We start from the raw sequence: 19,676 nt of genomic DNA, 5'->3' as shown, positions 1-19,676 counted from the left end.
AATTGCAGGTAACCAATCATGAATTTCATATTGTTGGTGGCTGACAAAGGTGCTAGGAAACCAAATAAGAAACCTCTGTAAGTGTTCTGGACTGCAAACCAACTGCCTAATACTAAGGGAAGTTTCTTTATAAAAGTAAAAACACACTATGATTGTGAAAAGTCGAGACTATTGAAAATATAACATCATTAATAACAATTATATAGGAATAAATTCATCAAGGAAAGAGGAGATGGTGTATAAAGAAAAATGAGGCTGGGCGGTGGTGGCGCACATCTTTAATCCCACCACTCGGGAGGCAGAGGCAGGCGGATCTCTGTGAGTTCGAGGCCAGCCTCGTCTACAAGAGCTAGTTCCAGGACAGGAACCGAAAAGCTACGGAGAAACCTGTCTCGAAAATAAAAATAATAATAATAATAAAAAGAAAAGAAAAATGAGAACTTTGATGAGAGATGCCAGCTGATGTGTAAAACTGTAAAGAATTTTGAATGATGATACATTGTGAATATTAGTGTATTATAAAATAATAATTACATCATAGTAATATTTCATCACTACTAATTTAAGAAATTAATTGTAATTTGATAGAAAATAAAATTTTATAGGACAGGACAGTCTCTAATCGGGAGCAATACTGACAAAAAATATACTAAATATACGTATATTTCTTTACCAATAGATATCTCTCATCTAAGGAAGAAAATAATAATATTAATTAAATTTAATTAAAAGTTATAGTCCTTCATGGTACATTATTTTCCATGGATGACTAATAATTAATATTAATGTCACATTGCCATAAAATGGCACAGAACAATGGACTATCTCTATGTAAAATCTTTCAAACTGAGTGAGAGTAAATCACTCATTCTCTTAAATTGCTGTCAGCAACTTTGTCTTAATGATAAAGAGGATTCCTAACACTGAAAATTAATAGCAGACATATGAAGTCATTGCTGTGACTAACCCTGATAACATGATTCTTAAGACTTTAGGAAAGGATGGCTGAAGGAAGTTTAAAATATTGGGAGAGAAGCAGCCTATGCATGAAGCTTGGTGGGTGACTCTGAGCGCTTAGAAGAAGAAAGCACTGATGGGAGTAGAAAGAGTATAGATTGGTTTTTTGAAGCTTTAGATGCAGAAAAGAACTAAGTTGCAAATTGAAAAAAAAAAGGCCATTCACTCTATAGTCTGACAATAAAATTGTATTCACTTTCTCAATTCTCTAAGACTATAGCGTAGTCTAATTGCAAAAGGGAAAAACTAAGAAGAGTATGTTTCAAGGCTTCATAACACTTAGAGCATTAGGTTTGGTTGCTGTTATGGACATAGTTACAGTGAGACCTATGTGCAAAAAGAGAGTAGAAATAAGAGGGAAAGTTGCAAATTAACAAGAAAAGTAGCAAATTTAATGTTGGCAGGTGAGATTGCTAGAGAGATGCGCACCATTAAAAGTGAGGCAAGAATTTATATGAAGACAATTGGAAAGATGTATTGTGAATATCTTAGACACTGATTCGTTGAGATACAAGTGATAATAGGAACTCAACTGAAAGGTTTTGAAAGTTCTAGAAAATGATTATACCCTGCTCACACAAGGATAACTAGGAAGTGTTTCCTCTTTTAAGTCATCCAGTTTCACAAAGGCTGATACAGCTATGATCCAAGGGTACAGGAGATGCTACAACTCCTGCTAACAGCCAACCTTTGGTTATCCATATGGGATGGATTTTGCAAGAATGCATATTAGGGTCATGAAATTGTATCCTTAGATTTCTAGTGGAATTCTGTGGCACAATAACTATTGGGATCAGAATTCATACAAGTATCTACTAACAGGTTCATACATGAAACTATAAGCATGAGAAATAAGACACAGTGTCAAACTAGAAAATCACAAATGGCAAATATGAACTGTTTGGCAAGAAAAATGAGATAATGAATAGTGTCTGCATGCAAGAGAGGCCACACAGGATGTAACTAGCAAGGAAATGGGAATGGGTTGCCTAGATCATTATAAGCATATCATATATTTCAGATGTCAGATTTAGAGCCCCAGGATCTGGATCTTGTAATCTTTGGGAAGGTGTAGCTTTGGTCCTTCCCCACTTTTTTGTATGCCCATTCCTCTCTTATGAAATGAGACTATGACATTTAGATTTTCAAAAGCACTTTGAGCTAAAAGTTTGCCTCTTGTCTCACAGGATACTTTCAATTGAATTTTTGACCAATATTGAACCTGATGGGTTTATTTTGATTCTGAAGGATGGAGTAAATTTATTCCATAATATAACATGGCAATAAACCATTAGTTTTGGTCAAGGCAAATTTTATGACTTGAATATTCAGTGTCCACCATAGGTTTATATATTGTGAAGCCTTGGGTCATAGTTGGTTTAATTGTTTTTGGAAATAGTAGAAACTTAATAGGCAACACAGCATAACTTAGAGGATCTAGAACACTGGGGTTCAGTTTGTATTCTATTTTCTATCTTCATCTTGTTTCCAGAGTTGCAGGATGTGATGTAGTTTTCTGTTTCACTGTCTCACTCTGTGATATTTCTAGCCAACCATAGACTGACAGTAAGGAAACTGAGGCTCTGAATTTCTATGCTGTTCTACTCCTTTTTTTTTTCCTTAGCCATAAAAAGTAAAAATAAAGCACCAGCCAGGTTGATTTTGAGCTCAGGCATCAAGAATGTGAACTAAAAAGTACTCCCCCTTTTATTTGTTAATAATGTCATCAAACAGTAGGAAGTTGGTAAGAATAACATACAAACATCAAAAACATTGACTTAACTTTCTTTCTAATAATTAAATACACTAGTTAGATTACCAGCAGACTTAAGATATATTTATTATTATTATTATTATTATTATTATTATTATTATTTACTTATTTATTTATTTTTATTCTTTTTTAATTAAAATTTCCACCTGCTCCCCATTTCCCATTTCCCTCCCCTCCTCCCAAATATTGCCCTCCCCCCACTTCCCTCCCCCTATCCCCACTCCTCTTCTCCTCCCCCCACTCCATTCCCCCTCCCTCTCGATACTGAAGAGCAGTCCAAATTCCCTGCCCTGCGGGAAGACCAAGGTCCTTCTATCTACGTCCAGAAAGGTGAGCGTCCAAACAGGCTAAGCTCCCACAAAGCCAGTTCATGTATTAGGATCGAAACCTAGTGCCATTGTCCTTGGCTTCTCATCAGTCTTCATTGACCGCCATGCTCATTATCATCATTATCATCATCTGAGAATTTTATTCAGATATATAGTGAATTTTAAGGAAATTTACCCCAATTCCTTTCCACACAACTCAACTCTGATCAACTCCACCACTTTTCTTTTCCAAGTGCATATGCTGGTCTTGAAAAGAAAAAACTAAAAGAAAAACCAATAAACAAAAATTACTTAGTATTGCCTCCATGCACATGACCATCCACTAAAGCATAGGTAGCCTCTCAGGGAGCACAGCTCTAAAGAAAACTTTATTTTTCACACTCCCAGGAGTCATAAATTACCTCCTCAGACTGTGTGGTGGTGGCACATAACTTTAATCCCAGCACTCAAAGCAGAGACAGGTGGATCTCAGTGAGTTCAAGGCAAGCTCATTCTACAGTATAAATTCCAGGACAGGCACCAAAACCAAACAGTCATTCTTAATGTTTTTTGACATCCATGTTGAGATTTTGGCCATGATGATAATGGTAATTAAAGAGATGGTCGATTTTAAATCAACACATATCATTACTCTGCATATGTGTGTTTGAGGCTGTATTTAAGAATATGTTGTGTATTGAGGAAATATGGAATGTTTACATTTTTACAAGTCATTGTGCATAATATTTTAATATAAATATTATTTGATCCTATAGCTAAAATTCTAATGTGTCAATCACCAGGTACTGATATCAAAGGAAAGAGAACTTTATGATCATAAGAAAAATTTAATTTATTGCATCTATGAGTGTTAACTAAGTACATTTTCACATCTTAGAACTACTCAAAACATCTTTGTGGTAAATAACCAAATAAATTAAAATATTTTTTGAGAATACATTTCCAGGTTTTATCCTCTTAATAAATATTCACCAGGTGCAATAAATTCATACAACTTTACATTTTTACTTAAGGAGTGTGAGATAAGCAAATTAAGTTCTTTTCTTAAGTGTATTTACTGAATCAAGTCCTTACTCTTTCTGTTACCATTATGTTGCTTATGGCTCCAGGATCACCTTCAACATATTATTGATTTTAATTTTTCCAGCCTTTGTTGGAAGCAAAGTTACAAGTAAATAGAAACTGAATGCCCTGAAAGTAGGTTACTAGCAAATTTAAAAGTGTAACAAATATACACATTACATTAGAAGTGCTGGGAGGAACAAAATTCCCATTAATCTCTATATTTGTATGCTAATATTTGAAAATTGAATTTTTTCTTCCCATAAATGATTATTTGCTCTAACAAATATAATACTTAAGGGTCTTTGTGAACTATTAAAATTTATTGATTTCATGGTGATTCATATTCTCACATTTGATGGTAGCTTGGTGACCTCTACTTAACTCTATATTATCCTTTGTCACTATTTTCTTCATGGTAATTTAGTTCTGGCAAGTCTCTTTCACTACCAAAGAATAACCACCCAGTGGAATCCTAAAGCATTTGTGAACATTCACAAAACTCATCAGAGATAGAGTCCCTGTGCAGTTCTATAAAAGACAAGCTAGTATCTTAGCTTGCAAAGAATATTCATTTACAGTTACTATAGATTTGCAGTGAGATTGCTCAAAATGGATATAGAGTGCTTATTGATTTATAATTACAGTGGATGTTTTATTATAAGGCAGCCATCATTCATTCTTCATTTCTTGGGGGAAAAAGAACTAAAGCATATATAATAATGTGATCCAAATTCTCTACCACGAGGCAAATTACATTATCATTAGATGAAATTCCAATTAATTTGATCTGGGATGTCAACTGTCATTGGAACTACCAAGTAGATCTACAGATTCAATAGCCATGAAGATTTATTACTTTCCAGAGAAGATAAAGCTGTGAAAGGAAGTGGCATGGACACATAATTCACTTTTCAGCTGACAGAGTTTCCTTCTGCTCCTCTTAAAATAACATGGCTTGAGGGCTTCAGTCCCTGGACTACAGACTCTCTGGGAAGGACATAAGCACAAATTTCACTTAACAGATGAGCATTTTCTCCTGCTGTCATTGGGAAGAGAATCCCTAGAAAATACCACTTAACAAGCTGACTGGTGGACAGTGATTCCAGAAGACAGCTCTTGTGTGAAAAGCAACGCCGGCTTAGGCTGCCAAGCTGTTATTCATGGTTTTGAGATGTTTTTATAGCTTTGTGAAAACTGGTGACCTTGAACTAGTAATCTGATAGTGTGCTTCAAGTTCAAAGAAAAGGAACTCAAGTGGAACTGAAGTGACTGAACGTGGTTATCGAGGCAACACCTCGTAGGCCAGTACTCAAAAGGGCAAAACTGAAAAAAAATAGGGTTTTGCTTTTATTACGTCTTGTTTTTTTTTCAGAAATAAAAAAAAAATCCATCTTAGAGTTATTGCAACTTCATAACTATGAGGCATAAAATGAATATAAATACGCAATGGATTTTCACTCACTACAACATAATCAAAGGAGAGTCGGAGGGATTTTTAATTATTAGATAGTAATTAAAAGTCCTCCATGCTCTATAATTTTCAACACTTTCCTTCGCCTTTTTATCTTAGTAATATTAAGAGCATTTCTTTACCATTCACATGGAATCTTTAGGGCTAGCTGTAATAAGTTTTTTTTTGTTGTTGTTGTTGTTGTTTTGGCCCACCAGCTCACAAATAATGACACAGAGACTTCTTACAAGTTGTGAAAGTTCAGAGTATAGTTTAGGCTTGTTCCTGTCTAGATCTTATAGCAAAGTAATCCATAATTTTATTAATGTGGGTTAACACATGTTCTACCACATGATTTTTACCTCTATTCCATTATTTGTGTTTGACTCATTCCATAACCAGCTGGCTTCTCGGCTTCTCGTCAGAGTCTTCTCTGGAAGTGCCTTCAATATTTACTACCGAGCTCTTTATTAAAATACTCGGAAAGCACCTGGGCAAAGACCTACTATCAGAGGATGCAGCAATATTTTACCACAATATTTCCCCCCTTTATCTAAATATAAAGGAAAGGGTTTAGCTCCAAAAAGTAAGACTATATACAGTTACATTGGACAAATCAAACAACGATATTTTTCAGAAACTTGAGAGTACCTACAAATCCTACCATGACATACCAGTATTGTTTCCTCCAGCTAAAACAGCACAAATTAGACTCATGTCTTACATAAACAGCCCTCACTTCTAGGATTCTGAAAGAATGGTTTTCAAGGACTACTATTAAAACACATAATACAAGACTCACAATTGATAAAGTATAACTTTATCACTGTTAATAATTGCTCTAACTTTACTACTTGTTCCCCAGTTCACAAATCTCTCCTTTATAAATTCTCATCACACTTAATCTCGTGGCATTTCTTCCAATGTGTAAAGGTTATCAATCTTGAGTCTTGGTTTCTATTTTGCTTCCTGTGGTAAAGCTACTGGGAATTTAATTATTTTTTCCTCTCCATATAAAGTGTGTATGTGTGTGTGTGTGTGTAAGAATGAGAGAGAGACAGAGAGAGAGAAAGTAGAAGAGGAATATAACTGAAAAAGGGGAATTGCTAACAAATATTAGTAATGATTTCAAAAGGTAACAATGGATGGAGGACCAGAAAGGGCTTCTACACCAGTTGTTTCAGCAGCAAAGGTGGAACAAAACTGAGGAAGCTATAGGTAACTTCTGGCCTCTACATGTGCACATAGGAATGTGGACATAAAGTAGTACCGCTTCTGTTGTATATTCATGACGTTTTGTTTTTCGAGACAGGGCTTCTCCGTAACTTTGGAGCCTGTCTTGGAACTCACTCTTTAGGCCAGGCTGGCCTCGAACTCTCAGAAATCTGCCTATCTCTGCCTCCCCGGAATACTGGAATTAAAGGCATGTGCTTTAACAACAACAACAACAACAATAACCTTCAAGCATTTAACTTTGTTTAATTTAGCTCTTCAGCTTCCTATTTAAGAAATAATTACTGAAGGCTTATTTTTCTATCAAAACCTCACTACTGCTCTTTGAGAGCGAAGCATTTTTTTTCTAGAAGATGCCTTTAGTTCCAACATTATAAAATTGCTTAGAAACTGCATATTTAGTTGTTGGTACATTATATTGGGGTCAAACTAATGTGACATTTGGTATCACAGTTTTCTTAGAAATGCAAAATAGATTATTACTTTGTCAACAGTTGTATACTTTATTCATTTATTATCTTTATTTTATTTTCCTCTTCTTCTCTCTCTTTTAAAGAGCCAGGAAACAAAAGCAAATGGCTTGATAGGGCACCTTGTGAGTTTTTCTGCTGCAACCACATGACCAACACAGAGTAAAAGGAGCCCTATAAAAAAGCAAACAAATAAACAACACCTAATAAAACTTTATGGAGTCTGAAATGTACTTTTGAATAACACAAATAAAATTCAACCATGAATTTGCATCATTTAAAATGTTTTCCACACATTATAATCTATGAAACACTGTCCATAAACCATGCAAAAATAACTAGCTACATTTGGCCTTCAGGCCGTAGAGTTTAACAACTTCTACCTTAAGAATACACATCAAATTTGGGGAAAAGGAAGAACATAGTAAAGCCTGGCTAATGAAATAAAATGTAGACATATTATGTGTAGAAAGAGGAAGATTCAGATAGCAATGTGCATATTCAACATCATTGAACAACCAACACACATGCAGCAGCCACAGTGCTCACTCACCCCACTTCTCTAATAGCTTTCCTGTCTGCTTCCCTATGACTAATATTTCCATGCGCCATTATATATTTTGCTTGTAGTCGACACTTTCTGTTTAGTTTAAGCCACAACACAAGAGAATGTTTTCACAGTTGCCACCAGAATCAGTAAGAGTAATTCTGATTGGTGTTCTGCATCCATTAGTAAGAGTAATTCTGATTGGTGTTCTGCATCCATTAGTAAGAGTGATTCTGCATGGTGGTGGTGGCCCATGCCTTTAATCCCAGCACTTGGAAAGCAGAGGCAAGCAGATCTCAGTGATTTTGAGGTCAATCTAGTCTACAAGAGCTAGTTCTAGGACAGGCTTCACAGCTACAGAGAAACCCTGTCTTGAAAAGAAAAAAAAAATGATTCTGTTTGGTCCTCGACAACTATTTCAGCAAAATTAGTTGCTCAGAAAGCAACATATTCTGAGAACTATAAAAATGTGGAAAGAATGTGAACAATTAGAAGCAAAAAAAAAATGTCATTGTAAGCTGAGTCAGGCAGATTCCTGTTAGTTAAAGTCCTAACTGGTCAACAGAGTGAGTTCCAAGACAGCCAGGACTTTTTTCACAGAGAAACCCTGACTTGAAATTCAAAAACACAACCAAACAAAAATTTAATATTTCCTATTTATTTGTTTATTCATTTGTTTGTTTATTTGTTTGCTGTGTGTATATGTATGCACATGCCAGGGTAAGGGAGGAGGTCATTGGAAAGATTGAGGGAATCAGGTTTCTTTCCAACATGTAAACTTTGGACATTGAGCAGAAGCTGCCAACCTGGGAAGTAATTACCTTTGCCTGCTAAGCCATCTAGATTCAAGACTGTGTTCATTAATTTGAAAGGAAAATTTTGTCAACATTATCAGAAATTCATATTTATTATTTAACACATATGCATCTATAAAATAATTTAATCAGAAAATAAAAATTTAATTGGAAATATTGAAGTCATGAGCATGTTAAAATATTTTAATATATTAACACAACACTTAATCAGCTTTTGTTTTGCCGGTGTCTTTAAGTTGACATTTCCTAAAGTATCTTAAAAAGACAGATGAGCAGTCCAAATTCCCTGCCCTACAGGAAGACCAAGGTCCTCCCACTTCCATCCAGGCCCAGGAAGGTGAGTATCGAGAGGGAGGGGGAATGGACTGGGGGGAGGAGAAGAGGAGTGGGGATGGGGGAGGGGAGTGGGGGGAGGGGGCAATGTGTGGGAGGAGGGGGAGGGAAATGGGAAATGGGGAGCAGTTGGAAATTTTAATTAAAGAAGAATAAAAAAAAAAGTAGTAAATTTCTAGCATCTATGTCTAGAATCCCCCTGCTGCTACTGTGTTCTGAAATATATAGATGCTAATTAAAATTTATTCCCCCCCCAAAAAAAAAGACAGATGATAATATAATTCAAATTATATATATGAGAAACACCAGTATTTAGAAAATTATTTTGCTATAATGTTTTCAAGGATGAAATCACTCTAATGTTACGAAATATGTAAAATATTAGGCACTCAGAGTATTAGAATTTGTTGATAAGAAGATGGATCTTAAAGTCAGTACATAGCTAGCAGTTAATAAAATTCTAATATGCTCAATTAGTGAAAAACCTTTATGTTCATAATAAACATACTTGCATGCATTAGATAAATATCAACATATAAATCTATGTAATTATTTTTCAAGTCCTCCTTTTTTTATGTTTGTGTGTATAGGAGGGTATGCATGCCCCATGGCATGCTGTGAGTGTCAGCAGCTATCCTGTGGGAATCAGTTCTCACCTTCCTCCAGGTAGATTTTAGAAAATGAACTCAGATCATCACCTTCATAGTAAGTGTCTTAATCTGCTAAAGAAACTTGCTAGTCCTGTAACTACATTTAAACTGTTGTGCAGTGTAGTCTGTTTTTATTCATCATTTGTTGATGGTGCAAAATAAAATATGTTTAAATAATCCCCATTCTTTAGAGAAGGGAGGTGCTAGTGACTATGTCAAGAACCTTGAGCTTGTTAGACAAGGTTCTATCGCTGATTTGGATCTTCATCTTTATGCTCTGATTTAAATAACACACATAAAGCAAAAGGATAGGGAAAGGTGCAATTACAGTTTTCACTGCGTAGGTAATCGTGCTTTTTAGAACTTGAACATTTTCAATTCTTGTCTCATATGCTTACAAAGGAGAAAAGTCAGCCAACCAAGAAGACAATAAAGAAAGACTTCTCAAAAATTAAATGAACAGGGAAGGAAGACCTTACCAAGGACAGACGATATTTATACTGTGAATGAGACATGAAGACTTATTTGTCATGTGACCAGTGCAATGTAATAGAACAAAGCTGACACACTGGCACATCCAGAGAGGGGAGCCAAAGAAGGCTGGCATGGCTCTAAATCTTCCAGCGTCACCACATCTGAATAGAGATCTGTAATGTAAGCCTGCAAATGGTCTACAGAGACTTAATTATTACTTCAAAAGACCATTACTCAATGCACAAGGAATTGAACATAAACATGGACACACACACACACACACACAAATGAAAATCAGCAAGCTCTTAGGTATTGCCAATACCAGTCATACTAGATATATTAAATGTGTGGACCATAAGTAGACTTGCAGGTCTGTATTATGTCCCCCTGGATTCAACCAATTACAGATTTAACCTCTTAAAACAACAACGACCTTGGACTTCCCGCAGGGAAGGGAATTTGGACTGCTCTTCAGTGTTGAGAGGGAGGGGGAATGGAATGGAGGGAGGGGGAGAGGAATGGGGACAGGGGGAGGGGATTGGGGGGAGGGGGCAACGTGTGGGAGGAGGGGGAGGGAAATAGGAAATGGGGAGGTGGCGGAAATTTTAATTAAAAAAGAATAAAATAAATAAATAAATAAAATAAAAAACAACAACAATAGTCACAAGTATATTGAAGATGTATTAATGCTTTTCTTTTTTCCTTTCTTAAATATCACATTTTAACTGTAATTAACACAGCTTTTTCTAAACAATTAAGCATCATAAGTAAGCTAACTGCGATTTAAATTATGTAGGAGGAAGTGTGATACTGATAGTCAATACTATGAAAATATATTGAGAGGACTGAGGTGTCCTTCAATTTAGTTTTGCAGAGGTCAATGATGAATCACTTACAAATACAGAGGAATAGCTACCATTAAATAGTAATAAATATCATGAATGAAATAAGAAAATAAAGTAAGATCCTGAAAATTTATTATATATCTGAAAATATAACAAAGAGTTCCAGGTTGGAAGGAACTGTTGCCACAGAACTTTTGTCTCTAAGTATGACTCAAACTATAGCATCAGCAGGAGTGAATACAAGGCTTTGGGATAAATAATTGGTTAGGTTTATTGTTTTTTGATTTATTTTCTTCTTGTTTTTTTCTGTTTTGTTTTTCAAATGCACACAAATATAAATGACATCATACTGAAAAGGCCAAGGTTTCTATGAAATGAACCGTAGAAAAATAAACCCATGACTGTTTTCTGTTTTCCTTGGAGGAAAGGTCTGTGCACAGAGGCCAAGCAATGAGACCTCCCAGAACTTTGCCAGAGGCCTCTCAGCTGACTTCTGAGCTGGGTGACCCAAGGGCCATGCAGAGCTTACAGAGAAGTCAGGACCTAAGATTCAGATCCCCCAGGAAAGGCAAGAAGGGTGAGGCTGCTTGTGGCAGAAATCAAGGCAGAATCTGGGTGCAATGATGCTAAATTTAGCTTTAGCTTTATTTCTAAGGCATGGTTCACTCTTAGAAGCAGACAGATCCAGTTCCAGAGAAGAATTTAAAGAGCATTCAAATAATTTTTGAATGCAAAATTGGAGGACTGCTCTCATATGTAATAAATGTTTCTCTCAAAGTACCTGATTCTTGTCTAGAAGGTGATATTCAATTTAACAGTCTGCCAAAAGAAAATGAATTCTAGATGCAGGAACTTAATGTTTTCCCAAGCCTCAGCGTATTTTCCTATACAATATTCATTTTTCTTTCAGAATTTGTCAGACTTGCTACGAAACCAACTAGATTCTAACAACAAATCTCTAAGGCATTAAAACTTGTTTCTTTTCAAATAAAGAAAATTGCAGCATTGTCCTATACACTGTTTCTGTTTATCTTGGTATTATATAGTATAGCCAGGGAAACAAAACACAAACGAATTAGAAAAGGAGGAACTCATATATTTGCACACGATTAAATACATTAAATCTTTAAAACAGTCTAGACCTGATGGTGTATCCCTTTCTTTTGGCAGAGGCATGTGGATCGCTGAGAGTTTCAGGCCAGTCTGGTCTACATAGTGAGACCATACCTCAAAAAGAAATTAAAAACAAACTGTGTCCAACTACATCTTTCAAAGAGAAAATATATGAATAAGGGGTCATGGGGGCTAGAAATACTGGCTCATTGATTAAGAGTATGTATTGCTTCTTAGGAAAACCTAGGTTCAATTCACAGCAATCATATGGCATATCCCACTGTCTGTAACTCCAGTGCTAGGAGATCCATTGCATCTTCTATAGCTACTTCAGGCAGTGTAGGTACACAGACACATTAAGGAAAACATTCACACAAAAAACAATAAAAATAATTAAATAATAATTAAAAATCCAAGAACTTGGAAGATTTATTATGTAATTATTTCTAATATATTAGATCATTTTCAGAATAAAATACTATTTAATTTATCGATATAAGTCTGCATATAGTTTCCAGAAGGAAATTAATCCATATGCTATAGAAGCCATATTTTCCCGCACATTGAGTTTCCAAGTAGAATCTCCCAACTGAAAGGAATATAATTTAGGTTAAAAAAAAACTATTCACTACATTATTTATAAAAACATGAGTACTGGTAAACTGCTTAAATATAAAGTTTAGTACAGAAAATTAAAAGTACTGCATAAACGTGGCATAAGTAACTTAAATCACACATATATAGATATATATTTATTTAATAGCAGACAAAAATGATGAAAATATAAATGCACCCCTATAAAAATATATACACAGTTCTAGCTCAGTGTATGACTACAAGTATACATGCATAAAGTGTGGAACAGCAAAAATGATGCTTTTATGCCTTAAAATCATACTAGATTTTATCTTTTTAAAATATATGCTTGACTAGTTTCTTTTTATGGAGTTTTCATGATTAGAATGAAATTAATATTATTCTTAAAACATTGATTAAAAACAGTAATATTTCTATGATTTCTATGATGTTAGAAATAATCTAAATATCAGTATGTACTTGAAAATACACCTAATAAAGCCTTTTTGAAAAAAATTTTCTATCAAATTTTATTTAACATCTTGCATATTTACACACATATTTAAGACAGTGATGGTGTTATACTTCACTCGAAGCACTTATTATTTTCCTTTTAACTCAAATATTCAAAATTATTTTCACAATTTCTATATGATTTCTAATTGATGTCTTTCAAGACCATGATTGAGATACCCACTGAACCAGCTTACCTGAGCGAATGGGAGCCCACCAACTCTGGCCTGGCAGCTGGAACAAACATAGGACCAAACTAGGCCCCCTGAGTGTATGTGACTCACTGTTTTGAATGCCTGGGGCTGACTATGGGACCACTGACAGTGAAACCAGGACTTATCCCCAATGCTTGTTCTGGCTTTTGGAACCCATTTTCTTTGGAGGGATACCTTGCTGAGTCTAGATATATTGGAGAGGGCCTTGGTCCTTCCTCAAAGTAATATGCTGGACTTTGGTGACTTCCCATGGAAAACCTTACCCTCTCTGTGGAGTGAATGGGGGTTGCGGGGGAGGGGGGAGGTGGATGGAGCATGAGGAGGGGAGGGAGTGAGAACTTTAACTGGTATGTAAAATGAGAAAAGATAATTTAAAAAAAAAGTTAATTATTAAATTTAAAAAGAAAATATAAGAAGTTAATTCACAATTTACTGATATATTTTAAAATTGTACTTGTTTTTGGTTGATGGTAAGAGTATTTAAATCTTTCTGTATAATTATTTCCCTTTTAAAAACTGTATAATGTTTAGTCATGTTATACTTTTCAGAATGGAGATATGTGAATAAATATATTTATATTTAAGTAATTTAAAGCATGATAAAATTATTTGATTCCTAAAGATATACCTTTCACGATTTTCAGTGACAACAATATAGTTACAAAACCTTTCTCCTTGCCATCTTTAAAGTTAAATATGCATCAGTTAACCAAATCAAAAATCAAAAATTGTTTTATTATTTCATCATTTCAGACCAGCCTTGCTAGACTCTGCTACATAAACGATAAGGATAAAACAAACTTAATTGTCTTATAGAATCATAGACAGAGTAGAAAAGGTCAGCACATCCAATGCATTCATCAAATGTTTCCCCCAGTAACTTAACTGTCTTATTTTATCTACATCACTAAGCATTCTATCTGTTAATAAAAGCATCTTCTGGGAAACCATATTGAAAAAAATGATCTTCTGTGGAAACATCATATTCCAAACATAACACTTTACGGGGATGTATTTCAGTGGTAAGCCTTGCTCAGCATGAATAAATACCTCCATTTAGTCTTTAACACAAGCAACAAAACACTCGTGTGGCACGCTATAGACTTCATGCATTATTTTATTATTTTATTTTGGGTTTTTATTCTTGAATGATATTTTAATTTGCTTTATAAGCTCTCAGGCATCTTCATGTGCATGTGAAAGTCACTTTCATGAACAGCTTATTGCATTTGACAATTCCTGTATAAACTTCATTAATATTTTACAGAATCTTTATAAACTAGTAAGTTTATAAAGAGTCAGAGTTACTAGTCAATCTGGCTTAATCATATAATATAAGAAAGGCCATTCTGGTTACTGTTGAGGTCTTTCATCACTAGTAAATAAACATATGCATATTTTGGAATGCTTTGTATTGATAGTTTTTACATAATCCATTTCCTTTCACCATTCTCCTTTTACAGAATTAGAATAACCTGTTGAGCTATTAGGGCTTCTGTATTTTAAGTGACAACAAGGGTTTAAACAGGCATGTCTCTCTGATTTTAATGATGGTTTCTCTAGAAGAATATCACCTCCTTACAAATACACACACACACACACACAAAGTTGTACTATAATAAAAGCAATATATAGCAAGCCAACAGCTAATATCAAATTAAATGGAGAGAAACTCAAAGCCATTCCACTAAAATCAGGAACAAGATGAGGCTATCCACTCTCACCATATCTCTTCAACATAGTGCTTGAAGTTCTAGCAATAGCAATAAGACAACATAAGGAGATCAAGGGGATTCAAATTGGAAAGGAAGAAGTCAAACTTTCATTATTTGCAGATGATATGATAGTGTACATTAGTGACCCCAAGAACTCTACCAAAGAACTCCTACAGCTGATAAATACCTTCAGTGATGAGGCAGGATACAAGATCAACTCAAAAAAAAAAAAAATCAGTAGCCCTCCTATACAAAAAAGAAAGAGAAGCAGAGAGGGAAATCAGAGGAACTTCACCTTTTATGATAGCCACAAATAGCATAAAGTATCTTGGGGTAACTCTAACCAAGGAAGTGAAAGATCTATTTAACAAGAACTTTAAAGCATTGAAGAAAGAAATTGAAGAGGACACCAGAAAATGGAAGGATCTCCCAGGCTTTTGGATGGGTAGGATCAACATAGTAAAAATGGCAATTTTACCAAAGGCAATTTATAAATTCAATGCAATCCTCATTAAAATCCCAACAAAATTCTTCACAGACCTTGAGAGAGCAATAATCAACTTTATATGGAAAAACAAAAAACCCAGGATAGCCAAAACAATCTTATACAATAAAGGAACTTCTGGAGGCATTACCATCCCTGATTTCAAACTGCATTACAGAGCTACAGTAATGAAAACAGCTTGGTAGTGGCATAAAAACAAAGAAGTTGAGCAATGGAATCGAATAGAAGACCCGGATATTAACCCACAAACCTATGAACACCTGATTTTTGACAAAAGAGCTAAGAGTATACAATGGAAGAAAGAAAGCATCTTCAACAAATGGTGCTGGCATAACTGAATGTCAACCTGTAAAAGAATGAAAATAGATCCATATCTATAACCATGCACAAAACTTAAGTCCAAATGGATTAAAGACCTCAATATAAATCTGACCACATTAGCCGGGCGGTGGTGGCGCACGCCTTTAATCCCAGCACTTGGGAGGCAGAGGCAGGTGGATCTCTGTGAGTTCGAGACCAGCCTGGTCTACAAGAGCTAGTTCCAGGACAGGCTCCAAAACCACAGAGAAACCCTGTCTCGAAAAACCAAAAATAAATAAATAAATAAATTAATTAATTAATTAATCCTACCACATTGAACCTGATAGAAGAGAATGTGGGAAATAGACTTCAACACTTGGGCACAGGAGACCACTTCCTATGTATAACCCCAGTAGCACAGACAATAAGGGCAACATTGAATAAATAGGACCTCTTAAAACTGAGAAGCTTCTGTAAAGCAAAGGACACTGTCATTAAGACAAAAAGGCATCCTACTGAATGGAAGAAGATCTTCAGCAACCCCGCATCAGACGAAGGTCTGATCTCCAAAATATAAAAAGAACCCAAGAAACTAGACTTTAAAATGCTAATTAACTCAATTATAAAATGGGGCACTGAACTGAACAGAGAATTCTCAACAGAAGAAGTTCAAATGGCCAAGAGACACTTCAGGTCGTGTTCAACTTCATTAGCGATCAGGGAAATGCAAATCAAAACAACTTTGAGATACCATATTACACCTGTCAGAATGGCTAAAATCAAAAAACCAACAATAGCCTTTGCTGGAGAGTATGTGGAGTAAGGGGAACACTTATCTATTGCTGGTGGGAATGCAAACTTGTGGAACCACTTTGGAAATCAGTGTGGCTGTTTCTCAGGAAATTCGCCATCAACCTACCCCAGGATCCAGCAATACCACTCTTGGGAATATACCCAAGAGATTCCCAATCATACTACAAAAGCATTTGTTGAACTATATTTATAGCAGCATTATTTGTAATATCCAGAACCTGGAAACAACCTAGATGCCCCTCAATGGAAGAAGGGAATGAATAAACAAAGTGTGGAATAAATACGCATTAAAGTACTTCTCAGAGGTAAAAAAAAACAATGACATCTTGAATTTTGCATGCAAATGCATGGAAATAGGAAACACTATCTTGAGTGAGGTAACCCAGACGCAAAAAGATGAATATGGTATGTACCCTAGCCATATACAAAAGATACTAAGCCTATAGTTCACAAGCCTAGAGAAGACAAATAACAAGGTGAACCTAAAGAAAAACATATATAGATCCTCCTGGAAATTGGAAGCAAACAAGATTGCAGGGCAAAAGTTATGAACATGGGGGTGGAAGTATGGGTGGGGGTGAGGTTGGGGGAAAGGGGAGAGGGGGAGAGGGAAGGAAGAAGGGAAAGACTGGCAACAGCTTGGGGGAGTGGGAAGGTGGAGATGGAGAAAGGGCAGATATAGGCTCAGGGAAGAAGATACCTACAATAAGGGATCCATTTTAGGGTTGGCAAGAGACTTGGCTCTAGAGGGGATCCCAGGTATCCACAGGGATGTCCCCAGCTAGGTCCTTGGGCAGCAGAGCAGAGGGTGCCTGAACTGTCCTTGCCCCACTATCACACTTATGAGTATCTCGAATATCACCATAGAATCTTCGTCTGGTGACAGATGGAGATAGAGATCAGAGGAATGGATTGAGTTCCCAAGGTCCAGTTGAAGGGCAGAAGGAGGAAGAATATGAGCAAGGAAGTCAGGACTGTGAGGGGTTGGTCCACCAACTGAGGTAGTGTGCCTGTTCTAATGGGAGCTCACCAAATCCAGCTGGACCTGGTCTGAATGAGCATGTGATCAAACCGAACTCTCTGATTGTGGCTGACAATGGGGGCTGACTGAGAAGCCATTGATAAAGGCACTGGGACTTGTTTTTATGGCATGTTCTGGCTTTTTGGGACCCTAATCTATTTGGATGCACAGTTCCCTAGGCCTGGGTGTCCAGGGAAGGGCCTTGGACTTCCCACAGGGCAGGGTTCCCTGCCCTCTCTCAATCAGGGTGGGAGAGGGAGGAGGGAGTGTGGGGGAGCGGAAGGGGGTTGGAAGGAGGGAAGGAAGTGTAAATAATTGAATGGAAAAATAAAAATTAAAAATAAATAAATAATGTATATACTAATAAAGCAAATATTTGAAATTCCTAAAAAAAGAAAGAAAAATTCATATTCTTACAAGCAATCTAGCTCACATACTCTTATTCTCAATTATGTCACAGTATCTGACAATTACAGTGCTAATGGCTGTATAGAAATCAGGAAATTAAAATAGAATACTATAGCTTGTTTTAAAGCAAGTATTTGCTTGAATTTTACGATTATATCAGTGTTGGACTGAATATCATAAAAATTCCAAGGAGAACATTGCACTGTTGTTAAGTATTCTGCAGAAATTCATCAAATAGTACCATATATTAAACATGTAAATATTCAAACTAGTATCTACGTGTCCTTTTGAAAATATCATGATATTTTTGTAATATTGATTTATTATTTATGTTTAAAACATTTGTTTTAGGAAAAATAATGCCCTCTGCAGATTTACAGCTGTGACTCACCATACATTGGTATTTTACATGTGGAATAAAGCATTTTTAAATAAGTGGCATTCATTCAGCAGAGTATTCATGATGCCTTGTATCCGTCTGTAGTACGTGTATGTGTGTGTGTGAGTGTGAATATTTCTGTGTGTGTCAGAGTATGAGTGGACACAAGTGTGCGTGTGCATACGTGCTTTGTGTGTAAGCTAAAGCAGTAAAGAGATCAGATAATCATATTTATCCATTATTTTCAAAACCTATAAACCAAGTTCTTTACATGCACCTATTGTTTTATTAAATCAAGAAATATGTAGAAACAGAATTAAATTCATAATTTATGAATTTCACTGTCAATATACTAATTTGTTCTTATGTGTCATTTTCTGTCTTCAGTGTGAGGCTCTCAGATCCGCAAAGGCAGAGCTGCTTCATTATTGCTCTCCCAGAACATCTATCCTCTCACGCTGTATTTCTTTGTCATAAAATTGAAGTATCATTCCAATATATTCAGCTCATAACTCCTATTTTCCAAGCAGATGCTTGAAATCCAGCTTTTATTTCATAAAAGATAAACCCAAATTAGTATAATATGTAAAGACTTATAAGCAGCAACTGCAGACTGCAAAGAGTTTAATGCTTTCTTTAACTTTTGTATTATTTTTAACAAAGCTGTGTGTGTATATTGTTAGTTTACGCAATTTGCATTCTTCCAATTCAGTCATGGCAAACAGAGCAGTTGTGGGTAGATCTAGAACCGCATACCTTTGTTACTGTCCATTCCCCCCACTGCATATAGAGTTCCAACTGTAGATTTTCGGGGCTTAGTTCTCGGGCTTTGCATTAAAGTTCTTCTTTCTGGCAATAGATGGTATTTCATTGCTTCCAGAATCAGCTTTTGGCATTCCAAATCATTCTTAAATAGTGCATGGTTTTCAAGGTCAGCAAGTATCTGTAAATAATGCACAGACACTGTTAATACTGCTTCCTAAATTGGTGAGTATATGTTCTATGTATTGACATTGAAGGGTGATTCCTTGTCATTTCTCTTACCTTTGGATCACAGTAAATTAATGACTTACCAGGTATAAAAATTATAAATAAACACAAAGCCAAACATATATC

General features: G+C 35.7%; 1 protein-coding gene across 1 annotated transcript in view; it reads right to left on the bottom strand.

The window, feature by feature from the left end:
• Klhl1 (kelch like family member 1) overlaps positions 1-19,676 on the bottom strand; it is a 232,484-nt gene that overhangs the window by 42,695 nt on the left and 170,113 nt on the right. The window contains exon 6 of the mRNA XM_057786305.1: positions 19,317-19,503. Coding sequence (XP_057642288.1) covers positions 19,317-19,503 — 187 coding nt within the window. The remainder of the gene's footprint in view (positions 1-19,316; positions 19,504-19,676) is intronic.

The sequence above is a fragment of the Chionomys nivalis genome, chromosome 12 (genome assembly GCF_950005125.1).
Source record: "Chionomys nivalis chromosome 12, mChiNiv1.1, whole genome shotgun sequence".
Classification (NCBI taxonomy): domain Eukaryota; kingdom Metazoa; phylum Chordata; class Mammalia; order Rodentia; family Cricetidae; genus Chionomys; species Chionomys nivalis.
The sequence above is the reverse complement of the archived record's forward strand: the minus strand, read 5'-3'. Positions and strand labels throughout refer to the sequence as shown.